This window comes from Penicillium malachiteum (assembly GCF_028827825.1).
Source record: "Penicillium malachiteum strain IBT 17515 chromosome Unknown utg000001l:1.0-8184562.0:1.0-8186909.0, whole genome shotgun sequence".
NCBI lineage: Eukaryota > Fungi > Ascomycota > Eurotiomycetes > Eurotiales > Aspergillaceae > Penicillium > Penicillium malachiteum.
Window position 1 is genome coordinate 1,403,170 of NW_026643094.1, and position 21,422 is coordinate 1,424,591.

The 21,422-nt window shown below is 48.4% G+C and overlaps 9 protein-coding genes across 9 annotated transcripts; 7 read left to right on the forward strand and 2 right to left on the reverse strand.

Annotated features, from left to right (window-relative positions):
- Positions 1-968: 968 nt before the first annotated feature.
- phzA (putative serine/threonine protein phosphatase) lies at positions 969-2,716 on the forward strand (the record flags this gene model as incomplete). The annotated part of the gene is made up of 3 exons (XM_057083970.1): positions 969-2,327; positions 2,412-2,564; positions 2,687-2,716. The coding sequence occupies 3 exons, from the start codon at positions 969-971 to the stop codon at positions 2,714-2,716; spliced, it is 1,542 nt and encodes a 513-aa protein (XP_056950119.1).
- A 951-nt stretch (positions 2,717-3,667) lies between these two features.
- On the reverse strand, positions 3,668-5,143 carry N7483_000533 (uncharacterized protein; the record flags this gene model as incomplete). The annotated part of the gene is made up of 1 exon (XM_057083971.1): positions 3,668-5,143. The coding sequence occupies one exon, from the start codon at positions 5,141-5,143 to the stop codon at positions 3,668-3,670; it is 1,476 nt and encodes a 491-aa protein (XP_056950120.1).
- Positions 5,144-5,363: 220 nt separating this feature from the next.
- On the forward strand, positions 5,364-7,781 carry N7483_000534 (GTPase-activating protein GYP6; the record flags this gene model as incomplete). Its single annotated transcript, XM_057083972.1, has 6 exons — positions 5,364-5,386; positions 5,438-5,555; positions 5,610-5,768; positions 5,855-6,375; positions 6,433-6,575; positions 6,637-7,781. 6 exons carry the CDS (start codon positions 5,364-5,366, stop codon positions 7,779-7,781), a joined length of 2,109 nt encoding a protein of 702 aa, XP_056950121.1.
- A 2,007-nt stretch (positions 7,782-9,788) lies between these two features.
- Positions 9,789-12,935, forward strand: N7483_000535 (serine/threonine-protein kinase; the record flags this gene model as incomplete). The annotated part of the gene is made up of 2 exons (XM_057083973.1): positions 9,789-12,561; positions 12,667-12,935. The coding sequence occupies 2 exons, from the start codon at positions 9,789-9,791 to the stop codon at positions 12,933-12,935; spliced, it is 3,042 nt and encodes a 1,013-aa protein (XP_056950122.1).
- A 2,009-nt stretch (positions 12,936-14,944) lies between these two features.
- Positions 14,945-16,714, forward strand: N7483_000536 (F-box domain protein; the record flags this gene model as incomplete). Its single annotated transcript, XM_057083974.1, has 1 exon — positions 14,945-16,714. The coding sequence occupies one exon, from the start codon at positions 14,945-14,947 to the stop codon at positions 16,712-16,714; it is 1,770 nt and encodes a 589-aa protein (XP_056950123.1).
- An 821-nt stretch (positions 16,715-17,535) lies between these two features.
- Positions 17,536-18,093, forward strand: N7483_000537 (13 kDa ribonucleoprotein-associated protein; the record flags this gene model as incomplete). The annotated part of the gene is made up of 3 exons (XM_057083975.1): positions 17,536-17,593; positions 17,649-17,744; positions 17,831-18,093. 3 exons carry the CDS (start codon positions 17,536-17,538, stop codon positions 18,091-18,093), a joined length of 417 nt encoding a protein of 138 aa, XP_056950124.1.
- Positions 18,094-18,545: 452 nt separating this feature from the next.
- N7483_000538 (uncharacterized protein) lies at positions 18,546-18,914 on the forward strand (the record flags this gene model as incomplete). The annotated part of the gene is made up of 1 exon (XM_057083976.1): positions 18,546-18,914. The coding sequence occupies one exon, from the start codon at positions 18,546-18,548 to the stop codon at positions 18,912-18,914; it is 369 nt and encodes a 122-aa protein (XP_056950125.1).
- A 162-nt stretch (positions 18,915-19,076) lies between these two features.
- On the forward strand, positions 19,077-19,355 carry N7483_000539 (uncharacterized protein; the record flags this gene model as incomplete). The annotated part of the gene is made up of 1 exon (XM_057083977.1): positions 19,077-19,355. One exon carries the CDS (start codon positions 19,077-19,079, stop codon positions 19,353-19,355), a length of 279 nt encoding a protein of 92 aa, XP_056950126.1.
- A 357-nt stretch (positions 19,356-19,712) lies between these two features.
- On the reverse strand, positions 19,713-21,359 carry N7483_000540 (uncharacterized protein; the record flags this gene model as incomplete). Its single annotated transcript, XM_057083978.1, has 1 exon — positions 19,713-21,359. The coding sequence occupies one exon, from the start codon at positions 21,357-21,359 to the stop codon at positions 19,713-19,715; it is 1,647 nt and encodes a 548-aa protein (XP_056950127.1).
- Between the last annotated feature and the right edge of the window lie 63 nt (positions 21,360-21,422).

Sequence of the window (21,422 nt, forward strand, 5' to 3'; positions counted from 1 at the left end):
TATAAATACAGACAATCTAGGCAACCATCGGCCCGGGATAGTCCGTGCTTAGCTAACCGAGAGCTGTGGCCAGAACAAGGTGTTGTACCGCCTAAGTACCTTCACACGCATTGGCGGTGGCGGAGTACTTTTGCCCTACTTGCTATGCCCCCCCTCCTTCTAAACATCTCAGAATTTCTTCCTTTTTGCAATATTCAGTGACCTTGAAAAGTTGATCATCCTTGGTAAGTGAAAATATCTGGTGGTGTTTAATTTATGTGGGATAAATACCTCACACTTCAAAATCCCCGTACATAATGACGCATTCCTCCACCCGCCCCGGCTACACCCCCAAAATCCACAAGAGTTCCCCAGCAATTCCTCCCTTGCTTTCATTTCCACCAGCCCTCCGCATACCCGTTAAGATTCTGCGGAGTGCAGCCATAATCCCCTCATCAGCGATTATTCCCCCCCAAATTCCCGTCCAAATACTAATCCCCTTGGTAGAAGGGAGCTTTACCTCAAACCTAGGAGCTTTGCCTTTCATCTCCTCCCGCCCCAGCTCACCAAGCCAAGCTCCTTTGATCTGCCCATATCACAACTGATCAACCTCAACCGGTCAGCTCGCTTGCCCTTTCGTACTGCCTTGTGGAAAGTGATCTTTCACTTAATCCCTTTTTTTCCGCGCTCGTGACCCGCCCTTTGAAAAAAAAAAAACCTCCTAGCTCGTGCCTAGTCCTCTGCAAAAAACCGTCGTGGTAGTACCACTGGTAGAAGAAGAAGAAGAAGAAGAAAAAATCAAACTCGGCCTGGATCTTTGAGAAAGATATCAGCGAGTTTAATATTCCTGTGCTTGAAGGTCGTCCCTGCTTGGATTGGAAGCCAAGACATTCCAATACACAGGGGGGTTCTTTCTCGGCGTAGCGGCTTGAACGTCCGCTGTTCGTGCGATCCCCTCTAAGCTTGGCAAACATCCCAGCCTTGCAGCGATGGGTCAGTCGCATTCCAAGAACAACGCCAACTCGGGCGACTCGTTGCAATCGTACCCGTCCTTTTCGAAATCCGACACCAAGGAATCCATTCGCTCCTTCCGCGGCTCCATCCGTTCAAAGATCCCGGGTGCTCGCGGCGCCGACAGCCCACGAGGTTCCACCACTGCCTTGTCCCAGACCGACAGCTTGAATGATAAATCCGATGCAGCCTCGACCAGGTCGGCTGGCGGCAGTCGCCCGGGTTCTAACGCCGGTCTGCCCCAGTCTCCCGGATCAGAGGGTCCTTCACGTAACGGCTCCCCCGAGCCCCCGCCATCCCCTTCACTGTCAGCAAGTCTGAAGCGAGGTCATAAAGATGTGAGCGCAATGAAAGAGAGTGGAGAGGTGGACCATGTATCAGAAGGTCCACCTCAAGGTGCGCCGGCGACTACTCCAGTCGTTGGTGAATCTATCTTGGTCAAACGAGAGAACCAGCTGAATCCAATCCTGGATTTCATATTGAACGCTCCTCTCGAGACTTCTGGGTCCCCAGGAATGGGAATGGGTGCTCTGAAGTCCATTGACTTAGATGACATGATCTCACGACTGCTGGATGCTGGCTACTCCACCAAGGTGACCAAGACTGTCTGCTTGAAGAACGCCGAAATCACTGCGATTTGTTCGGCGGCTCGAGAGCTCTTCCTTTCGCAGCCTGCGCTTCTGGAACTGGCGGCACCCGTCAAGATTGTTGGCGATGTGCATGGCCAGTACACTGATTTGATTCGCCTTTTCGAGATGTGCGGTTTTCCACCAGCATCGAACTATCTTTTCTTGGGTGACTATGTCGACCGAGGAAAGCAAAGTCTGGAAACCATTTTGCTTCTTCTGTGCTATAAGCTCAAGTACCCGGAGAATTTCTTCCTGCTTCGAGGTAATCACGAGTGTGCCAATGTCACTCGCGTTTATGGGTTTTATGACGAGTGTAAGCGACGTTGCAATATCAAGGTTTGGAAGACATTTGTCGACACTTTTAACTGCCTTCCCATCGCTGCCATTGTTGCGGGGAAGATTTTCTGTGTTCATGGTGGATTGTCACCGAGCCTGTCTCACATGGATGATATCCGGGGCATTGCCCGACCTACCGATGTTCCTGACTATGGCCTGCTAAATGATCTCCTGTGGAGTGATCCAGCCGACATGGAGGAAGACTGGGAGCCCAACGAACGTGGTGTTAGCTATTGTTTTGGTAAAAAGGTCATCATGAACTTCCTGCAGCGTCATGACTTTGACTTGGTGTGCCGTGCCCACATGGTTGTTGAAGATGGATACGAATTTTATCAGGACCGGATTCTGGTTACAGTGTTTTCCGCTCCCAATGTGAGTTTCGGCCCGTTGTTTTCTTTCTTTTTTCTTTTCTGTTATTTGCTTTTGATTGTTCCTTGGCTAACATGCATGCAACAGTATTGTGGCGAGTTCGATAATTGGGGAGCCATCATGTCTGTGTCTGGGGAACTACTCTGCAGTTTCGAGTTGTTGAAACCCCTGGATTCCACCGCATTAAAGAATCATATCAAGAAGGGCCGCAACAAGCGGAACAGCATCCTAAGCAGCCCTGTAAGTTTAACTCCACCTTGGAGACTCTTACGCCAAGTTTCACCGCTCCACGGTGCCACGACGCGAAGAGCCTTACCATCCACGTCACCTTGCCGTTCTAGCCGCTAATGAATGGACTACAGCCTGCGGTTCCAGCTGCCCAAAGTTTTTAAGTTGATAAAGATCTTCAATTCACTGGCCCTGAGCCAGCGCATCTGCAATATATCGCCATTTTTAAAGTCACTGCCGCGCCGCTGTTGACTTAAATTGACTTTGATCTTCCTTCTCGCCAGCTTGGCTGGTTGCCTCACCTACTTTTTTTTGGACTATGCCTGCAGACTGAAACTCATCTGGGTCTTTCTGTCTCAGGACGAAGCCTCAGATAACAATATGGATGTCTTTTCAGGAGCCCGTGAAAAAAAAACAACAACTCGCTTGATCTGACCCGTTCAGGACATATTTCCAAATCTATGTGCAAACAGCAAAGCACATACTCAAAGATCAAGCATGTCTCCATAGCATGAGGAAGTCGACTCAGATTCACTCCGAGTTCTATTCAGGGCTCTAAGTACTCCCGGTTAAACCTGGAACTACTCCAGAGCTCTGTGCCTCCTACGGTCCACCACGGCTACTCTTGCGAGGACAAGCCCTCCAGCTCAGCTAGTCTGGCATGTTCAGACTGGCTCATGGCCGTACTCTTCTCCTCTCAGACTTGATTTTTATTTCTATGTATCTACTCTTTTTCTATTACCGAATTTGGTGTTGGAGGGGTTGTGCATTAATTCGGTATTGTCACCTTGGTGGCGTTAATTTGAGCCATATTTTTCAAGAACTTCTAGAGCATATTATTCCCTAGGTACTCATAGACTGTAACAAAATGCACTTCACCCATTTGGCCATGCCCAGGTGCTGAATGATAAGCCTGATAGCCACTGGCACATAGTAAACATACAACTTTCGACCGCACTACAGCCTGAGCCAGTCACGCCAAGCAAAATGGGTTAGGATAAAATAGAATGCCTTGGATAGGTATTGAAATATTCATATAGTATATAGTATATTGGTATGGAAATGTGCATGTGTAGTTTCTCACATTCAATTATAACTCGAACTTCCACATACCCTCATCGTTGCACAAGCAACTCTTTATACCTCTCCCAAAAGACTCTACACCCCGTATGCCCCCAATGCTCCGTCCACCACTCCCCAAAACTATCATTCACAACCCCCTCATCAATCCTCAAAACCCGCTCATCTCTCCTTAGCGCACAAAGCGCACAAGCATGCGAAGCCTTAATCGCACCATCCTCCACCTTCGCAACAACAACCTTAAGAGCCGCCGGATCACCAACAACAGGAACAGGTTTCTGCCCTACACCCTGAACCACAGAGTTAAAAAGTGCCGCACGCTCTCGCCAGAGACTTAATACCTCCACGGCATCCTGTGACTCTTTCACGTCTTCGTGCTTGTTTACCGTGCTAAGCTTCATCCCGCCGGATTTACCAGCTGGTCCAATTCGCATACTTTGGCTGAGAATGCTGTCGCGTTTCCAGCGTAGACTGCGGCCTGCTATTATCCGCGCTGCGGTTGATAGAGTGATTTGGATTCTTGTTGCGGTTTCTTCTCGGGATTCTTGTTCTGATGCTCGGGATTGGAGAGCTTCTTTTTGGAGATTGCTGAGGATTTCGACTAGTAGGGAAAGGAGGACGGATGGGGGTGGGATGTTTGTTGGTCGGACTGTTGAGGATGGCGAGGTTGAGGATGTGAAGCTTACTTGAGCTAGTGCTGGAGATGGGGGTTGTTTTGATATTGTTTGTTTTGGTGCTGCTGGGGTTGGGCCGTCGTTGAAGTCGCCCCAATCTTCGAATTCGTCCTCCCAGCCTGGGTTTTGAGGTGTGGGTTTGAGAGGATTTTTGGTGATGGGCTTTCTGGGGGCTGGTTTAGCTTTTGGTTTGGGTTTCGGAGGCTGTCGTTGGGTTGTAGGTGGGTTTGTAGAGGGTGTGTCTGTGAATTCACCCCAGTCTCCGAAAGAATCGTCATCCCATGTTGATTCTGGAGGATTGCTTGCTGGCGCCGCCACCTGAGACTTCATAGAGACATTTTGCGATTTCTTTGTTGTTATACTCAAATTCTGTGGCGGGTCGTTCAATGATAGAGAGTCTAGCAGGTCTATCTGGGCTGCTTGATGTTGGGTTGCTGGTGCCTCGGTTTGAGGTATAGTATTTGGGGCTCGTTGCGGCTGAACAGTAGCAACAGTAGCTTCCGGTCCTTCGAAGTCACCCCATTCATCCTCTGTCTCATTGGTAGGTATATCGATCTCTGCATCAAACAACACATCGCTATTATCGTGACGAGGTAAATTGAAGAACTCAAAGCCCGGGGGTTGGGGTTGGCGCTGTGTTACTGCTGGACTCGGGGGGTTTGGGATTGATCCAGTCGGTAGATCCGGATTGGATAACGACGAAAAGAAATCATCATCGGTCGATGTAGGGCTGGGTATCAAAGGGTTCGTTTGCGATTGTGCAGCTTGTCGGTTGCCTGCGGAGCTCGTTGGGGGCTGCGAGTCCTGGCCGAACGCAGCTAATAAGTCGGCGGACATTTAAAGTGATAGCATGAAGATGAGACAGTCGCAAGTAATTGAGTCGCTAGAGAATCACGGTGGTGGTCAAATGCAGGTGGCATGTACAGCAAGGTCGGAGTTCCGATGTTGTCATGTTCGCGGCAGAGTGCGATAAGAAGTGTGGATTACATTATTATCGCTTCCCCTCATTCATGCATCCTGACTTCCTCCACCTCTTCCCCAACTAGAATCGCATGACATGAGAACTATTGAGGAGACTAGGTACCTACTGATTTTTTACTGGGAAATATTTCATAAGCTAACTCTTCACAGAAAGAGATGGGAAATCCTCTTCCTCGGCAATGATACATCCTCCGATCTCGAGAAGGCATTGCGGGCGGAACAAGGTGGGAAGCTGTGCAACGAAGGACTGAGGTCGATATGCTGGAAGGTCCGTGGACATATCGTGGTTAGATAAAGATCGCGGCACTCATTCCGCCTGCAGGTGTTTCTGCTCTTCGAAGGGCTCGATCGTGAGCAATGGGCACAGAAGCTCGCCGAGTCACGAGATGCATACAGTGCCCTCCGTGACCACTTCATGAAGTATATCGAACACCCAGATGATTTGGAATCAACGGCCGATCCCCTTGCGGATGACGAGGAGGTATGTAAATTATACTATGAAGCTCGGGTGCTGGGCTACAATGTACCGATACGTGTTATCGGGCCGACTTCTAATGGTTGAAATAGTCGCCGTGGCAATCCTTGCGAGATGACGAAAATTTACGGGTTGAGATCTTGCAGGATGTTGATCGCTGCTTACAAGAAAACGTCTTTTTTCAAGAACCTACGACCAAGGCTAAATTGACCGACGTCTTGTTTGTGTACTCCAAACTCAACCCTGATGTCGGCTACAGACAGGGAATGCATGAGCTTCTGGCCCCCATTCTCTGGGTTGTAGATCGAGACTCTGTTGACAAGCATTCGATTGGTCTCGAAAATTCCACGGGTAGCAAGGATGATGCTCGAATGCTCGATCTACTCGACCCCGAGTTTGTGGAACATGATTCATTTACATTGTTCCTTTCTGTTATGCAGACGGCGCGCATATTTTACGAACACGGGGAGACCAAGACTGCGAATGGTCAAGTAGACGTGATTCCCATCGTCAGTCGATGCCAGTATCTTCACACCGAGGCATTGATGATCATCGATCAGGAATTGGCAGAGCATCTTCACGCAGTGGATGTTCTTCCACAAATATTCCTGACGTGAGTGGAATTGATAATCCAGCAAGAGGTCCATATAAGCTAACATACATAACATAGTCGGTGGATGCGGCTGTTATTCGGACGGGAATTCCCATTCGATGAAGTCCTCTCAATGTGGGACATGCTGTTTGCTCATGGGTTACGCTCCGATCTCATTGATTTTACATGCATTGCGATGCTTCTTCGGATTCGCTGGGACTGTAAGCTGCCATACCTTCAAATACCTTACTATCTACAAGGGTCGCTAATGGTCAATTACAGTGCTCAAGGCAGACTATTCGGGCGCGCTCTCAATGCTACTCCGCTATCCTTCACCTGAACCGCATGCGCCCCATGAATTTGTGCAGGATGCCCTTTACCTCGAACAGAACCCCACAGCTGAGAGGGGTAGTTCTCTCATCGCAAAATACTCAGGCAAGTCCCCAGAATCTCCAAAGCGATATAGCCAGTCTGGGTTACGACCTACGAGGAGAGCGTTTCTATGGGAAGACTTCAAGAGTCGCAGTGATAGCAGTTCGCCTGGTTCGTCTCCCGCTAGAAACAGCCCAAAGAGCCTTGAAGCTCTATTCCAGGACGTATCACAGGGAATTCAACGTCGCACAGAATCCTGGGGTGTGGCCAAAGCTGTTCGAGGGGCTGTGACTGAAGCGAGGAAGAACATGCAGACGATGCATTATGAACCAGGACGGCTCCCTACAGTAAAAGCCAAACCTGGACGCTTAACAAGTGTACCGAGTCCTTTGCCCAAGCCGTCCCCTGTTGAGCTTGGGTTGGAAAAGAGGATCACCCATTTGGAAGCACGAAACCAAGAGCTTTCAGCTGCCTTGGCCGAAGCGTTAGCAGAGCTTCGAACACATTTTTCCCAGCCCGATTCGGGCGCAAATGATGTGGTCAAGGAGGCATTGAACCGGGCGGAATCGGTGCAGCGTTGCCTCGAAGATCCCTTGCTTCCAGTAATATCGGCATCAGTGCCAGCGCCGTGTTCCACCAAAGTAGATAACACGACACCTGAGCCACTGCCAGATTTAAAAGCGGACGAACACGTCGATGTGGCGCAAGAAGATCAGCAAGGAACAGCCCTCGATGCGGATGCCGGGCCGAGGCCTGTCAGCGTTGCTACCACAGGCAAGACAAACGCCAGGCAGGCCGACGGTGAAGGGGCAGGGAAGTCCATTGTGCGGCCATCCCTGACCGAATCCGGGTTCTCGTGGATGCTGGAGGGGAGCCGAAATGTCTCTAGCTTTGTGAGTTCTGCTTCAGTACCACCGGAGCAGACTCGACGGCAGCAGGACCATCATGGACGGAATAAAGGCAATCCACTGTTTGGGAATGGGGATGAGCAAGCTCAGTCCAATGCCGAACACGAATTAGCGCTACACAGTCTCCGAGGTACTGGACCACTGTAAGGGGTGGATCTGAACCGTTTGCCTACTTTTCATTGACTGGATTGTCATTCGCCAGGCATCAGGCATCACTCTTACCTTGGCCCACGATAGCAGTGGGGTGGATTATGTGTCCCGCCCGGTCAAGCAACAAATGCACTTCAAAGTTGCACGATTGAGTTTGTCTAATCAAGAATTTTTCGGCATTGAGTTCCTCCGAGTGTTGATTGCAGAGTAGAGAGCCAAGGGGAGATATCATATGTATCTTGGAGATACATGGTGCTAGCGAGGTTCTACTACCAATAGTGCATCCTCCTTATTGTGTCAAATATCTGGACCCCCTGGAGCAAGCTTGAAACCAGGTTCGCTACGGGATCCTAAATAGTGATAGCTTGATTATAGTCGAACCAAACCTGACGTCAACTAGTGGTAGCCACGTACTCTATACGAAGTATGTAGATACGAGTACGTAGTCAACGGGTGCGTATACTGCCCGTGTAGATGGATGACGACGTGAGTAGGGAGAGAGATGAGCTGTCTAATGCTTTCATCTTGAATAATTCTCCTTTCCCTTTAACTACATATGGAATATAGGGTATTCGGTAACTCTGAAGTAGGATAGGATTGACACATTAGCACATATTAGCCCTGAAGACCCTCTTCTACTCTTTACATATGAGCCATTCAAACAATAAGAAATGAAAGCCCACATGGTCCAACTCCCGTGCCGATCGGTTGTCGATCCAAAAATTCCCTATTTCATTTCGAGGATTTTCTATTATTTTCTATGAATTTTTAGCAATAATTTTTTGGATTTGTATTCATTTTTCTATATTCAGTCTGTAACCCCTCACGAGTATCTCTCGTATTAACCGAGTTCAAGTGGAGGAATTCAAACCACCCTCCCCCATTACATCACCCGCCCCTTTCTCGTTAATCCTTTCTCCCCACTAACATTGAACCCCGCTGTTGTGTCCGAGTCCTTTTTCTCCCCTTCATTTCTCTCTCTTTATCATCTGCACTTACGCGTGCTCTCGAACGCCACGAATGCCGGGCGCGTTACGAGGCACCTGCCCTCTGGTAGCCCGCTGACTCGAGCGAATGACTTTCCATGTCGACTTGCCCTTGAGCCTCCTTGATTAACTTCCCCCTTGGGAAGATTTCCCAACTTTCAAAGTATGGGGTCAGTCTATAACCCTGATGGTGAGTGAAACTGTTTTTTATTTGTTTTCACAGGCCACGGGGCTCTCTTGTTTCATGGGTGGGGGCAAGCAAGAGACGTTTATGGGGACACGATAAAAGAGATGGAAAGTGGAAAAAAAAATTCCCCAGAAAAACAGGAATACACATCGGAGGATTCAATAACCGTCTGATTCTCTCACGAGTTTCGTCGGGGAGATTACAAGTTTCTTTTACTTCGGGGTCATAGACGTCCACGGGTTCGGAGATCCCGGGAGTCACGTTGCGAACACTGAGCCCGTGGAAACCAAGCACCAAATTTTTATTAAAAAGGTCGCAGCCCGCTGATAAGTTGTAGGCGATCCAAGTCCACTGTCCTCACCTTTGGGTCCTCTCTCTGAATCGCCTGAATCGGAGTCGGGGTTTCAAAAACTTTCCCTACAAACGACCGACCGTACCTTAAGAAGCTCCGTCGATAGTATTTCGTCAGGCTATGACCCTCTTTCAAGGTCCGCGACCTCTACCCCCCTTTGCGTTCTGAAATTGGAAACAAGTGAATGAGGAAAAGAGAGAGAGAGAGAGAGAGAGAACATACGCACAAACAATATTCAAATTGAATTGAATCAGTGAATGACTGACATGCCATCACCAACCCTCAGTAGATCCCCGTTATTTGAGAGCGAGCATGGACTTGGTCCGTCTGGGCTGGACCGCATACGCCAGCAACCTTCGCGAGTGCTAACCCTCCCTAACTTGTCAACATCGTCCTTGAGTCCCTTGAGTCCCATGAACGTACCCCGACCACCTCCGTCTATGCGTTCGAGCTCATCGTCGAGAGCCCATACCGGTCGCATGTCATTGAACCCACAACAACAAAACTCGGGGGACCTAGAAGATCTGCACCGATTCCCATTTGAATCTTTACATTCCTTTTCATTCGCACAGCAATCGGAGGAATTGCTTCACACTCGACAGAATATTCTCAAACGATCGATTGACTTCATGCGCGACCGCATGGGATGGGCCGCTAGCAATGCGGCTATCGCTTATGCGCAGGCGAACATTACTGGAGACACGGATATCCAAAGTATGATGGACCTTTTGACTCGAGCTCATGTCCTCGACGAGGAATCCGCCACCCATGGACGAGGCCCCATCACTGGACCTGCTGATATTAATGGTGACAACATCTTTGAGCGGGCCTTCTCAGACCACAGCTCATCTCCGGTCAGTACTCGAGACTCGACACTGGAAGCTTGGACAGGATCCCAGGCCTTCTCCGACAGCTCCCAGTTACTGAGCCCTACTGTTTCCAATGATCGTATATCACCCTCCAGGATGGATCTCAAGTCGGCCCCGGCGTCCAGGCGCGTAAGCTTAAAACGTACATATACGGATCTCAACTCCGCCTCCCTCAAAAACAAGCTGATGGAAACTTTAGCGCAACCTTACACCTCTTCAGACCCATTTGCATCCCTAGCATCCTCGGCCACTGGATTGGGCTTTCCGATTCCCGCCTTGCATACCCATAGCAGCAAATGGACCCCAGTTTCCCAGGCCGTATTCCGGACCGAAGCCCAGGCACCATGGACTATTCTCGCCGCTAATGACCTCTCTTGTCTTGTATTTGGAGTCGCTCAGAAGGAGGTCCGTCGTCTCAGTATCCTAGAGGTCGTCCAGGAAGAGCACAGGCAATGGCTCGAGGCCAAGCTTCGAGACCCAAGCACTGATGCCGCAGCCCGTGCGCCACTTCAGCCAGAGCGACCAAATATTCGTGCTGTAAACCCGAAGTTTCGAGGCTTGGGGAATGGGGTGACTGCGCAGTTGCTCAGTAAGCCATCCTCGCGCGAGAAATCCCGACGAGCACAGACCGACGATGGTTATGGATCCAGTACCCGCAACCCCCGTACCAATCACCCGGCTCATAAATCACGCGGCGTGTTGTTGTGTGGTGACGTCGTTCCGATTCAAAAGCGCAATGGCACTAAGGGATCCGCTAGCGTGTGGGTCATGGAAAAGCGCGGTGGTCTGATCTGGGTGCTCGAGGAGATCACGGAGAACGCAGCATCGATCGAGTGTGATGAGAGCTGGCGTGTTGTTAATGTCCGAGGAGATGTTGATAGGATCTGGGGCCCAGCTGTAGTCCGCACCGGTCAGTCGATTACGGAGCTGTTACCTCGTCTGCCATCCGAGTCCCTGGCAACCACTCCAGAGAAAGGGATGCCTCGAATTGTGGATCTAAGACATTTCGCGGCAAATACAGCTGCGGGTGTTTGTATCCCAGTGACGGTGAACAAGTTGGAAGGTCCTCGTACGATACAAGTATCCAGTTTCCCACATGTTGCAGGCATGATGGTGCTGTCCTCGTCTTCACTAAATGTGATAAGTTCGAATTCAGTCTTCTCTTCTGCTCTCTTTGGCCAAGACCGCCCCGAGGGGCGAAATATTACCGAGCTGATTCCAGGCTTTGATGAGATTTTGGATGTGTTAACCGAGGAGGACAACGTGCCATTGGTCGATGGAATCGTCATCCCCGAACACAGTTTCCGCCGTGCGCGCACGCTGTCTATTCTTCGCGATGGAAAAGCCAATGCCGCATCAGTTTTCACAGAGCCTAGTGGCTTGTTAGCGAAACACCGAGATGGCTCCACGATCGTTGTGGATGTCCAGCTACGTGTTGTCAAAAGCGGAACCTTCTTCACCCGAGAACAGGCCGAGAAGCTTCACGAAGAACGATCGAGCGACTCCGAGGATAGCGATGACACAATCGCGGTCACAGAGCTGGTCTATGCCTTGTGGGTCACTTACTCACGGCAGATCCATGCTGCCGGACCCGCCACCAACATCTCATCCTCCTCACTGTCTTCTTCAAAACCTAACTCCCCTAGCAGTGCCCCCATCTCTACATCTGACGATACGACGGGTCACAGCACAAACCAGACATCCGTGGAAATCCATGCACCAAGCTCAACACTAAGCCAGCAGCTTAGCGAGGCTGCCTCCGAACCGCTCACAGATCAGCCTGTACAACCTGTTCCTGAAGTTACGCCTGGCAGTAGCAAGAAGGAGATTCCTCAGAAGCGAACCATCAATGACTACGTGATTCTGGAAGAGATGGGCCAAGGCGCATATGGACAGGTCAAATTAGCGCGGCTCAAGAAATCGCCCGGCGACGACAAGATGGTTCTCAAATACGTCACAAAGAAGCGGATTTTGGTCGATACTTGGACTCGTGATCGTCGACTGGGGACGGTGCCACTGGAGATTCATGTCCTCGACTTCCTCCGCCGCGATGGATACAAGCATCCCAACATTGTGGAGATGAACGGGTTCTTCGAGGATGACATCAACTATTACATTGAGATGATCCCTCACGGGCTCCCGGGGATGGATCTTTTCGACTACATCGAGCTCAAAGCCAACATGGATGAATCCGAATGTCGTAGCATTTTCCGACAAGTTGTCAGCGCTATCCATCATCTGCACACCAAGGCTTTGGTAGTGCATCGAGACATCAAGGATGAGAATGTTGTTCTTGATGGAGAAGGTCGAATCAAGTTGATCGATTTTGGCAGTGCTGCTTACATTAAGAATGGCCCGTTTGATGTTTTCGTGGGCACTATTGGTAAGTTTCCACTTTACTCTCATTTTATCACCTGCACTACTTGGCATTTAGAATCCGTTTGTGATTGATTTTAGTCCATACTAACCTGTGATTCGTCTCTTTTAGATTATGCTGCGCCTGAGGTTCTACAAGCGAAATCATATCGAGGCAAAGAGCAGGATATCTGGGCGCTTGGAATCCTGCTCTATACCATTGTCTACAAAGAGAATCCCTTCTACAACGTCGACGAAATTCTTGACCATCCTCTTCGAATCCCATTCCTTCCTTTCTCCGAAGACTGTATCGATCTTATTCGCAAGATGCTTGATCGGGATGTTGATAATCGGTTGACGATCACGGAAGTGGTTGAACACCCTTGGATGGTCGAGGAGTGAGAGATCATATCATATTTTTTCTTCCATTTTTTATGACAGCACAAAAAGACACGATACCCCATGATGTTTTGTTTTGAAGGTTGGCAAGGAAATCTGGGGGAAATTTGGTTCTGTCACCATTTTCACATTTCGGGCCTGGGGGGAAATGTCTTTTGCATCGAACAATATGAAAACCGACTTTACCCGAAATGTGTCTGCACATGTCATGATCCCTACTTATTTTTTATTATTTTTTTTTAACAGTGATGGGGATACCAGATGTTTTGCATGACCCTTTTCATCTTTTTTTTCTTCTCTTTTCCCATCCTGATGATGTACTTAGACTCTCAAGACTTCATGATGAACATGACAGAGAAAGAATCTATACTAGTAATTCTCGGGATACGAGTTAACAATGAGTGAAGATTAAATCAATGATATATAAATACTAGTATAACTCCTTGGTAGTATGTGGCACTGCCCACACACATGTGCATGCATGTGCAGGTGGTCTATTTCTATAATAGTTTAGACTATGGTCTAGTATTTAAAGTAGCAGTAGGAGCGGCTTAGACGTTTGAAACAGTTTCGGTCTTTGTTCTAGAACTAGACCAATCTAGCTTAACTTAGGAATATACTAGTAATCCTAGTTGATAGTATTTCATACCGAGTGTACACATGTGCACATTAATCTATGGGTATAATCATGATGTAGTATAGTAGTGGATAATGTATAGAAAGTATGGAATATTCCGCATAGTTCCCACGGTTCCCACGGTTCCATTGATAACAATAAACATCTGAACATTAAATATCTCTTCAAAAGTTCATTATCAGTGTTTCTGGACTCGAACTTAAAGATTTTCCGGTCATTCTCCATCTCACGGGGCGTCGTCAGCCGATGAGTTGCGTGGGTTCCACTGTCTGTGCCACTTGGGACTTGAGTGGGGGAAAATAACGCTATAAAGAAAAAAGAGGGGATAACTTACTCCGTAGAGAGGAAAAGAAAAAAAAGATTGGAGTCTACTATTAACTATTGGACACTGAATTTATGATTTGTGATACTTGCGGTGTACCAGGTTTAACCCCGTATGTACTATAATCCAATCAAGTTTTGTACATGTACCTCGCATTCTTGTCTTGCATTCCTCCAATTTTTTTCTCGCTTTTTTATTCTCTTTCTGATATTCTATCTTTCTACAACCAACTTCCAGACTCGGTTTTCCTCGGTACACTTCACGTCAGTATCCGCTGGTAGAGGTAAACGAGCCACGGTTCTGGACTTGTTGCCGGTTTCCCCGGTCAATACAGTCCAAATTCTCCTCTCAGCCTCTCTCTAATCGTCCGATCATTCTTTTTTCCCCGACCTTTTCTCTCCCTTCTGGGGATTCTCATTCACGACTTCCTTCCAACAACATCATGGGCTTCTAAGGACCCCGCACGGAGTATCCAGCATCCCGTTCGATCTCCAATCTTTTCAGTCTGTTTGGGTTCCTTGGTGGTTCAAAGTACTAGTTGTGTGTTCTCTTCCCCACGATCGCCAACTATGGCCCCAACAATGGAAGAAAGGAATGTCTCGCGGACTCCAAGTCCCACCTCGCCAGAGAGTTCCTCACCCGAGATCTCGCCAGTCACCCCGCAATCCGAATCCTCAGAACAAATTCCACTGGAACCTCCAAAATTGAAAGGTCGTCACAGATTACTTCAACGTCTCCAGATCCACCGGATCTCCTCTAGTCCAACGTTGTTGCCCCGCCGCGGGCGATCTGCATCAAGCGGTTATCGGCGGGACCACAAGGGAGCCTTATCGTGTGTCTCACTAAACTTGAACTCTACATATAAGCCTTGTTTAGGGAACGGCAGCTCCTCCCAACTATATGGAGGGTCCCTTACCAGCCCCACATCTCCATTCTCAGCATCGCAGTCTGATCTCACGGGCGCAAACCGAATTCGGCGGGTGGGCACAGACTCTCCACATACTCAATCGCGAACCGTACCCTTACCTTCTGATATTTGGCCAGCGTCTCGAAATGCGACTAGAGAGGGTCCACAATTGGAAGGGAATGGCGTTGCGACGGAAGAGAAAAAAACCGATCAAGAAACTGGACTTTTGGGGTGACATGCCGCAGGAACTGAAGATGGAGATCTTTCGTCACTTGACACCACAGGAGATTGTGCGCTGTGCGTCCGTTTCCAAAATGTGGAATGAAATGTGCTATGACGGTCAGTTGTGGTCAAAGATTGACACTACTGACTATTATCGGAAGATCCCCAGCGATGTTCTGATAAAGCTGATTACCTCTGGAGGTCCATTTGTGCGTGATCTCAACTTGAGAGGCTGCGTGCAACTTCGCGATAAATGGAACTCAAAGGGTGGACACATCTCTGAGCTGTGTCAGAATATCGTCAACTTTTCACTTGAAGGATGTAAAATTGACAAGGCGTCTATGCACTCGTTCCTCTCGCACAACTTGCGCTTGGAGCACATCAATCTTTCGGGTCTGCGGAACGTCACGAAGAACTCAACAATGAAGATCATCGCGCAGTCTTGTCCGCTGCTCGAGACGTTGAATGTATCATGGTGCCATGATATTACCTCCAAGGGCCTTCGTAAGATCATTCAGTCGTGTGAGCAGTTAAAGGATCTTCGAGCTAGCGAAATCAATGCATTTCAAGACGAGGACCTCGCACTGGAGATATTCGAGGGTAACAAATTGGAGCGATTGATCATGGGGCGCACTAATCTGAATGATAAATGCTTGAAGATCTTGATGCACGGTGTGAACCCCGAGATAGACTTGTTGACGAACCATCCCATCGTAACCCCACGACGGTTCCGACATCTCGATCTGCACCGCTGTCCCGATGTTACTGACAAGGGATTGAAGAGCTTAGCATTCAATGTTCCAGACCTAGAAGGTCTTCAAGTTTCCAAATGCCCCGAACTGACTGATGAGTCAATCATTGAGATTATTCGCACCACACCGGTCCTCTCCCATTTACAAATGGAAGATCTTGAGAAACTCACAAACAACACCCTTGTTGAGCTCGCCAAATCCCCTTGCGCCCAGCATCTTGAACACCTCAATGTCAGTTACTGCGAGAGCCTGGGTGATCCGGGAATGCTTCAAATCATGAAGAGCTGCCCAAAACTGCGCTCTGTGGAAATGGACAACACGCGCGTCTCTGATCTGACCTTGGCGGAGGCGTGTTTACGTGTCCGGCGTCGTGGCCACGGTGAAGAACTTCCCAAGATCGGACTCCGATTAGTTGTGTTCGACTGTGCCAATGTCACTTGGGCCGGCATCCAAGAAGTCCTCCTCAAGAACTCACAAGCACCCCGCATACGCAAACCGATGGCAGCAGACGCACAAAAATCAGCGGCAGAAGTCGTAACAGTGACTCAAACATTGGACGCAGGCTCATCCTCGATGACTTCCACTTACATCTCCATGTCAGCACCAACGCCATCACCACCGACGTCATCGCCACCAACGCCGCCGGCCATGTATGTGAAGGAGATCATCCAGCTGAAATGCTTTTATGGATGGCAGATGATGGTCGATCAACATACCAAGCGTGTTTTGCGTGGAAACCTCTCAGCGGCTAATCGACTGCATCGCAAATGGGGCGAACATATGATGCGGACCACAGAAGCTGGCGCCGCGGGCGTTCGCCGTTGGCAACGCTGGGCTCGTGATGCCGAACGCATCTACCTGGCCGATGATGATGATGATGATGGCGGTGCTGTTGGAGGGGTCACTATTGTCGGTCCACGTGCACGTTGCGCGTTGATGTAGATCAATCTGGCTATGTTTTGCGTATTTCATGGCAAGCCCGCAGACTACTATCCCACCATTTACCTGAACGACGATTGAGTATATTTTATTCTCACGAACGACGATTTGAACTTGACTTGTCAGCGCCGGACCGCTGGCATTACCACTCGCTCACTTATATGAGAAACGACTTTCTTCAAATTCCTTTGATTTTGAATCGCCACGATTCTCAGTTATGCTTCTTATCCTTGATGGATGGATCTGATCTGTTTATTTATTTCTCACCTTTCTTCCAATGCTCCCGATCTCTTTTCCCCCACTTTACGATTCTCTCGCTCATTTTTGTGTTTTCTTTTTAACCTCATGCCTGATGCTGGGAATCGGCGCCTGATCAATATGCATTATCTACAGTTAGCTTCTCCCCTCCTGGGCTCTTTTCTTCACGTCATTGCCTTGCCTTTATCATCAGCGGTAGCATATGTAGTAGAAGGGTGGATATCTCGGAGTTTCTTCTCGAAGGTTGCTTATCTTTGCTCCTCGATTATATTTTCACGGTTCTTCAAGTTGCTATGAATGATGAATTCAATCAAATGACCTTTACTAGTAACTTCAATATCAAATGTAGAATGCAGAATCAGAACTTTTAGTATTCCCATACCCGTGGTGATTGGTGTGGACATACACGTATGTGATCACGTTGTCTCAAGTGCTCAATATTCCAAGTCTCAGAGGCTCCAAATCCAACTTCACTTCTGTAATCTTTCTCCTCAAGTTTCAAGCTTCCTACATATTCTCATCCACAAAATCGAGCATACCAACTAGCATCACCAATCGTTCACATCATGGCGAGCTTGGGAGAACCCATGGACCTTGACGTTGAGTCCCCCAAAGAGGATGAAGGTACGCAAGAACCAATAAATCATCTAACCTCAGCATGAAAACTGACTCCTTTTAGCGTGGCCCATAGCCAATGAAAGCCTTACTCAAGAACTCCTCGAACTGCTCCGACACGCCGCGTACACCCGTCAAGTCAAGAAGGGTTCAAATGAAGGTAAACTCCCACCCCATATGCTGACTAGTACTCTATATCATATACAAAACTTCCAACTTGAACATGAATAACATTTGTTCACGCAGTGCTGAAAAATATCAACCGAAACAAAGCCAAACTCGTCATTCTAGCCGCTGATACCCAACCCCTCATGATCGTCGCACACCTCACATCCTACTGCGAAGAAAAGGACATTCCTTACGTTTACGTACCGAGTAGGAACGCAATTGGACGAGTCTGTCGAGTAACTTGCCCCATATCTGCGGCATGCATCATCTCCGACGAGGATAGTGAATTGACCGGCAGGCTTCAGAGGGTGAAGGTCCAGGTGGAGAGTCTTTTTATCTAGCTCGGATGCCTTCTCGACTTGGACTTTTGAGGCAGGGTGTGATTTGGACTCAGGCTTTTATTGAGGCTATTGATTGGATTTATGGATTACATCTGGTGACCTGGCTCTTGCGTGAACGCAGGAATCTACTTATCATCAATACCATACAAACGTCTGGACTGTTTCTTTTGGAGCCACACCACAAATAACAGCTATTAACGCCAAACTCTGAACACATTGACGTGATTGAGAAGTAATTTATCTATCATATGCACGGAGGAAATGAGATATCACACGAAAGGTGACAGGGGTCTACCGCTCATTTTGTCTTTATCCTCCGCAATTGGTGTTTGCCTGATGCTTTCTTTAGTACACCACAGGCCTCATCTACCCACACAGAATTCTACTTGGATTGATGATTAAACAGGCCAATACCGTTAAGACCATTATCTCCCCCACATCCATCTCGAATCATGACACCCCGAATTACCAACTGGACCGATCTGACCTTCGCTTCCGAGGAAGAGGACCCTGACACAAACAAAGTCCAGTACACATCTTTCGGTCTCATTGACGACAATGAAGTCTTCTACTATGGCCAAAGAAGTGTTGCCAAGGCAGAAATCTTATTCGATAATCTCATGGATGCTCTCCATCCTGTCGCTGATGACTCCATCTTCCCCGCATGGCCCGTATCAGGGGCAGAGCATCTAAAAGCCTCCATGTCAGGAACACTACCTGAAAATCTTTACATTAAGCGTCCTACCTTGGAGTTCTACACCATGCTCAAAGAGATGGGCATTGAGAAACAACTTTACCACACTATTGCCGCAGAGGCATAAGTGCTGGAAGAGTTATCACAGCATCCACACCCAAATCTCATCGGTTACCACGGCTGCCGGGTTGCTCGTGGTTACATAACCGGTCTCGTGCTTGATAGACACCCATACAATCTTCGGAGCTATATGGGGAATGGACATGAGGTAGTCGATAAAGCTTCCTTTATGGCTGGACTCGAGTCGGTGATTCAGCACTTGCATGGACTTGGTTGGGCACATAATGATCTCATTCCGGCAAATATCCTGGTTAGCGAAGCTGGTCAACCTGTTTTGATTGATTTTGGGGGATGTCAGAAGTTTGGTGAGAGGTTGAAGTATATTCGGGGGACGAAGGATTGGATTGAGGGCAAAATCGAAGATTACACTACGTCTGAAGCACAGCATGATATCTTTGCACTTGGCAAGATTAAGGATTGGCTTGATACTAGTAATCCACAGGTGTAGGCCAAAAGGGAAATACTGGATCCAAAATACAGTGTAAATCCTAACTATGCAGCTGTTTGTGAAAACAAGCCTGCATTTCATCTCGTTCAAATTGGATTTGAGTAAATTCGGATAACTAATAATAGGTACAATATTGATACAGATTCCTTTTTTTTGTTCCTTTTTCTTTTCGTGTTTTTTTTTCTTTTCATGTTTTTGATAACCCCTAAAAATATGCCTCCGGAAAGAATGACTGTGGGTGAGATGGAGAAAATCGAAGCGAATGGCTCGTATTGATATTGGTACATCATTCAGATAGTCGTAGTTCTTGAAATTTCCTGCGGACATGATTGTAGCTGGAATAGAATGCTTAGCGACTTAAGCATTCTGGGGTTCGGACTGGGTCTCGACGTGGGTATCAGCCTGAGTATCGGTCTGAGTGTCTTGAGTGTGAGCCTGAGTTTCGGCTTGAGTTTCAACCTGGGCTTCAATCTGGGTCTCAACCTGAGTAGCAGCCACCGCATCGGTCTGGGTATCAGCTTGAACATGGGCCTGAGTCTCGACCTGCGTGTCATCCTGAATTTCAACCTGGTTCTCGACATGCACCTTATTCTGGACTTCAATTTGAGCGTCATCCTGAGCGGGATTGTTCTGAGAATGCTCTGCACATTCAACCTTGTGATTTTCATTGTCCTGACTGCAGGTGATATTGGAAGGTGCAGGGGTGGTCATTTCGTGACTGGTACCGTCAACTGGCTCACCGCAGGTAGTCTGCTCAATTGATTCGATAACGCCCGCATCACTTTCATCGGCATCACCATCGGCATCACTTTCATCAGTATCACCATCAGCATCACTTTCATCGGTATCACCATCGGCATCACTTTCATTATCCTGGATTCGACGTCTTTTTCCACGTCTATTTCCGGGGCCCGGACTAGGCCCGCGCTTAGATGGCCCAGCTTCAGACGACGACTCAGATTCAGATGTCTCCTCTTCTAGGGGAAACATAGCCGGCTCCTCAACGCAACGGTAGGGACGGTTAAATGAGGCGTCATAATCAAAGGCCACGAGATTAGTCCTCTGAAACAGATCTCTCGATAGAACTTGAGGAGGGCTCTCTTCCATGGAGTGCGGCCCAATGTGAACCGAGAAGCCTGGAATGTCACATAGACGCATAACCCCAAATTCCAACCCATCCTCTCTTCTAGGCGCAACCACACCCCAATGAGGACAAGTTGTAACCACGTCCCTGTTAGCCTGAATTGACTCAGCACCCCTTTCACATTGTCTTCCAGATTGCATAGAGAAAAATCTTGCATGACGCTCCACCGTACGATCCAGTACCTCTGGCGCATTTGGTTCTTCTTCACGGCATTGCTTCGTCTGCGCCACCAAGGAACCAGGTGCAACAACTGGCCCAATAGACCACACAGGAACCAGAGCCATATGCTTGTACATCTTCTCGTCGATTTTCCATCCGGCCCAGGCTGCATGCTGGCGGCCTGTGAGGACATAGTAGCCCTTGTAAACGGGCAGAAAGGGTAGACCATATGCCCAGACGAGAGGAGCAGGACCTGTTGGTATGCGGTCTGGGTTGATGTCGCCGCTCATGAGAAAGTCATAAGGATACAGCTTCCATCGGACGCCGGCATTGATGAATTTCGTAGCAAGGTACACGAGCTCGTCGCTGAGGCGAGAGAGGGGAGGTGGGAAGCAGGGTTTGTTCTTATTGTAAGTAACCTTGGTTGCGATCTTGAGCATCTCTGGATCAGGGGGCGGCTCGAATCTTTCTTTGTCTGGCTTAGCCTTATCCCAATTCCATTCTTTTATCCATTCTTCATCATCAACCGCATCATAGTATTGTTCCATGTCTACTTGGTATGCTCTCAGTTTGTCGAGACACGCGTCACGGAATTTCATCATTTTGTCTTCAAATGTGTCAATTTCGAATGGACCGCAGGCCCCTGCTGCAGGTCGGTGAATGAGTTGCTTCGTACCCTGGCGGCTGAATTGACTGTACATGATGGCGGATTCAAGTCAGTTAGGTTGGTAGAACAGGTGATGACTTGAAGATGTGGTGGTAGC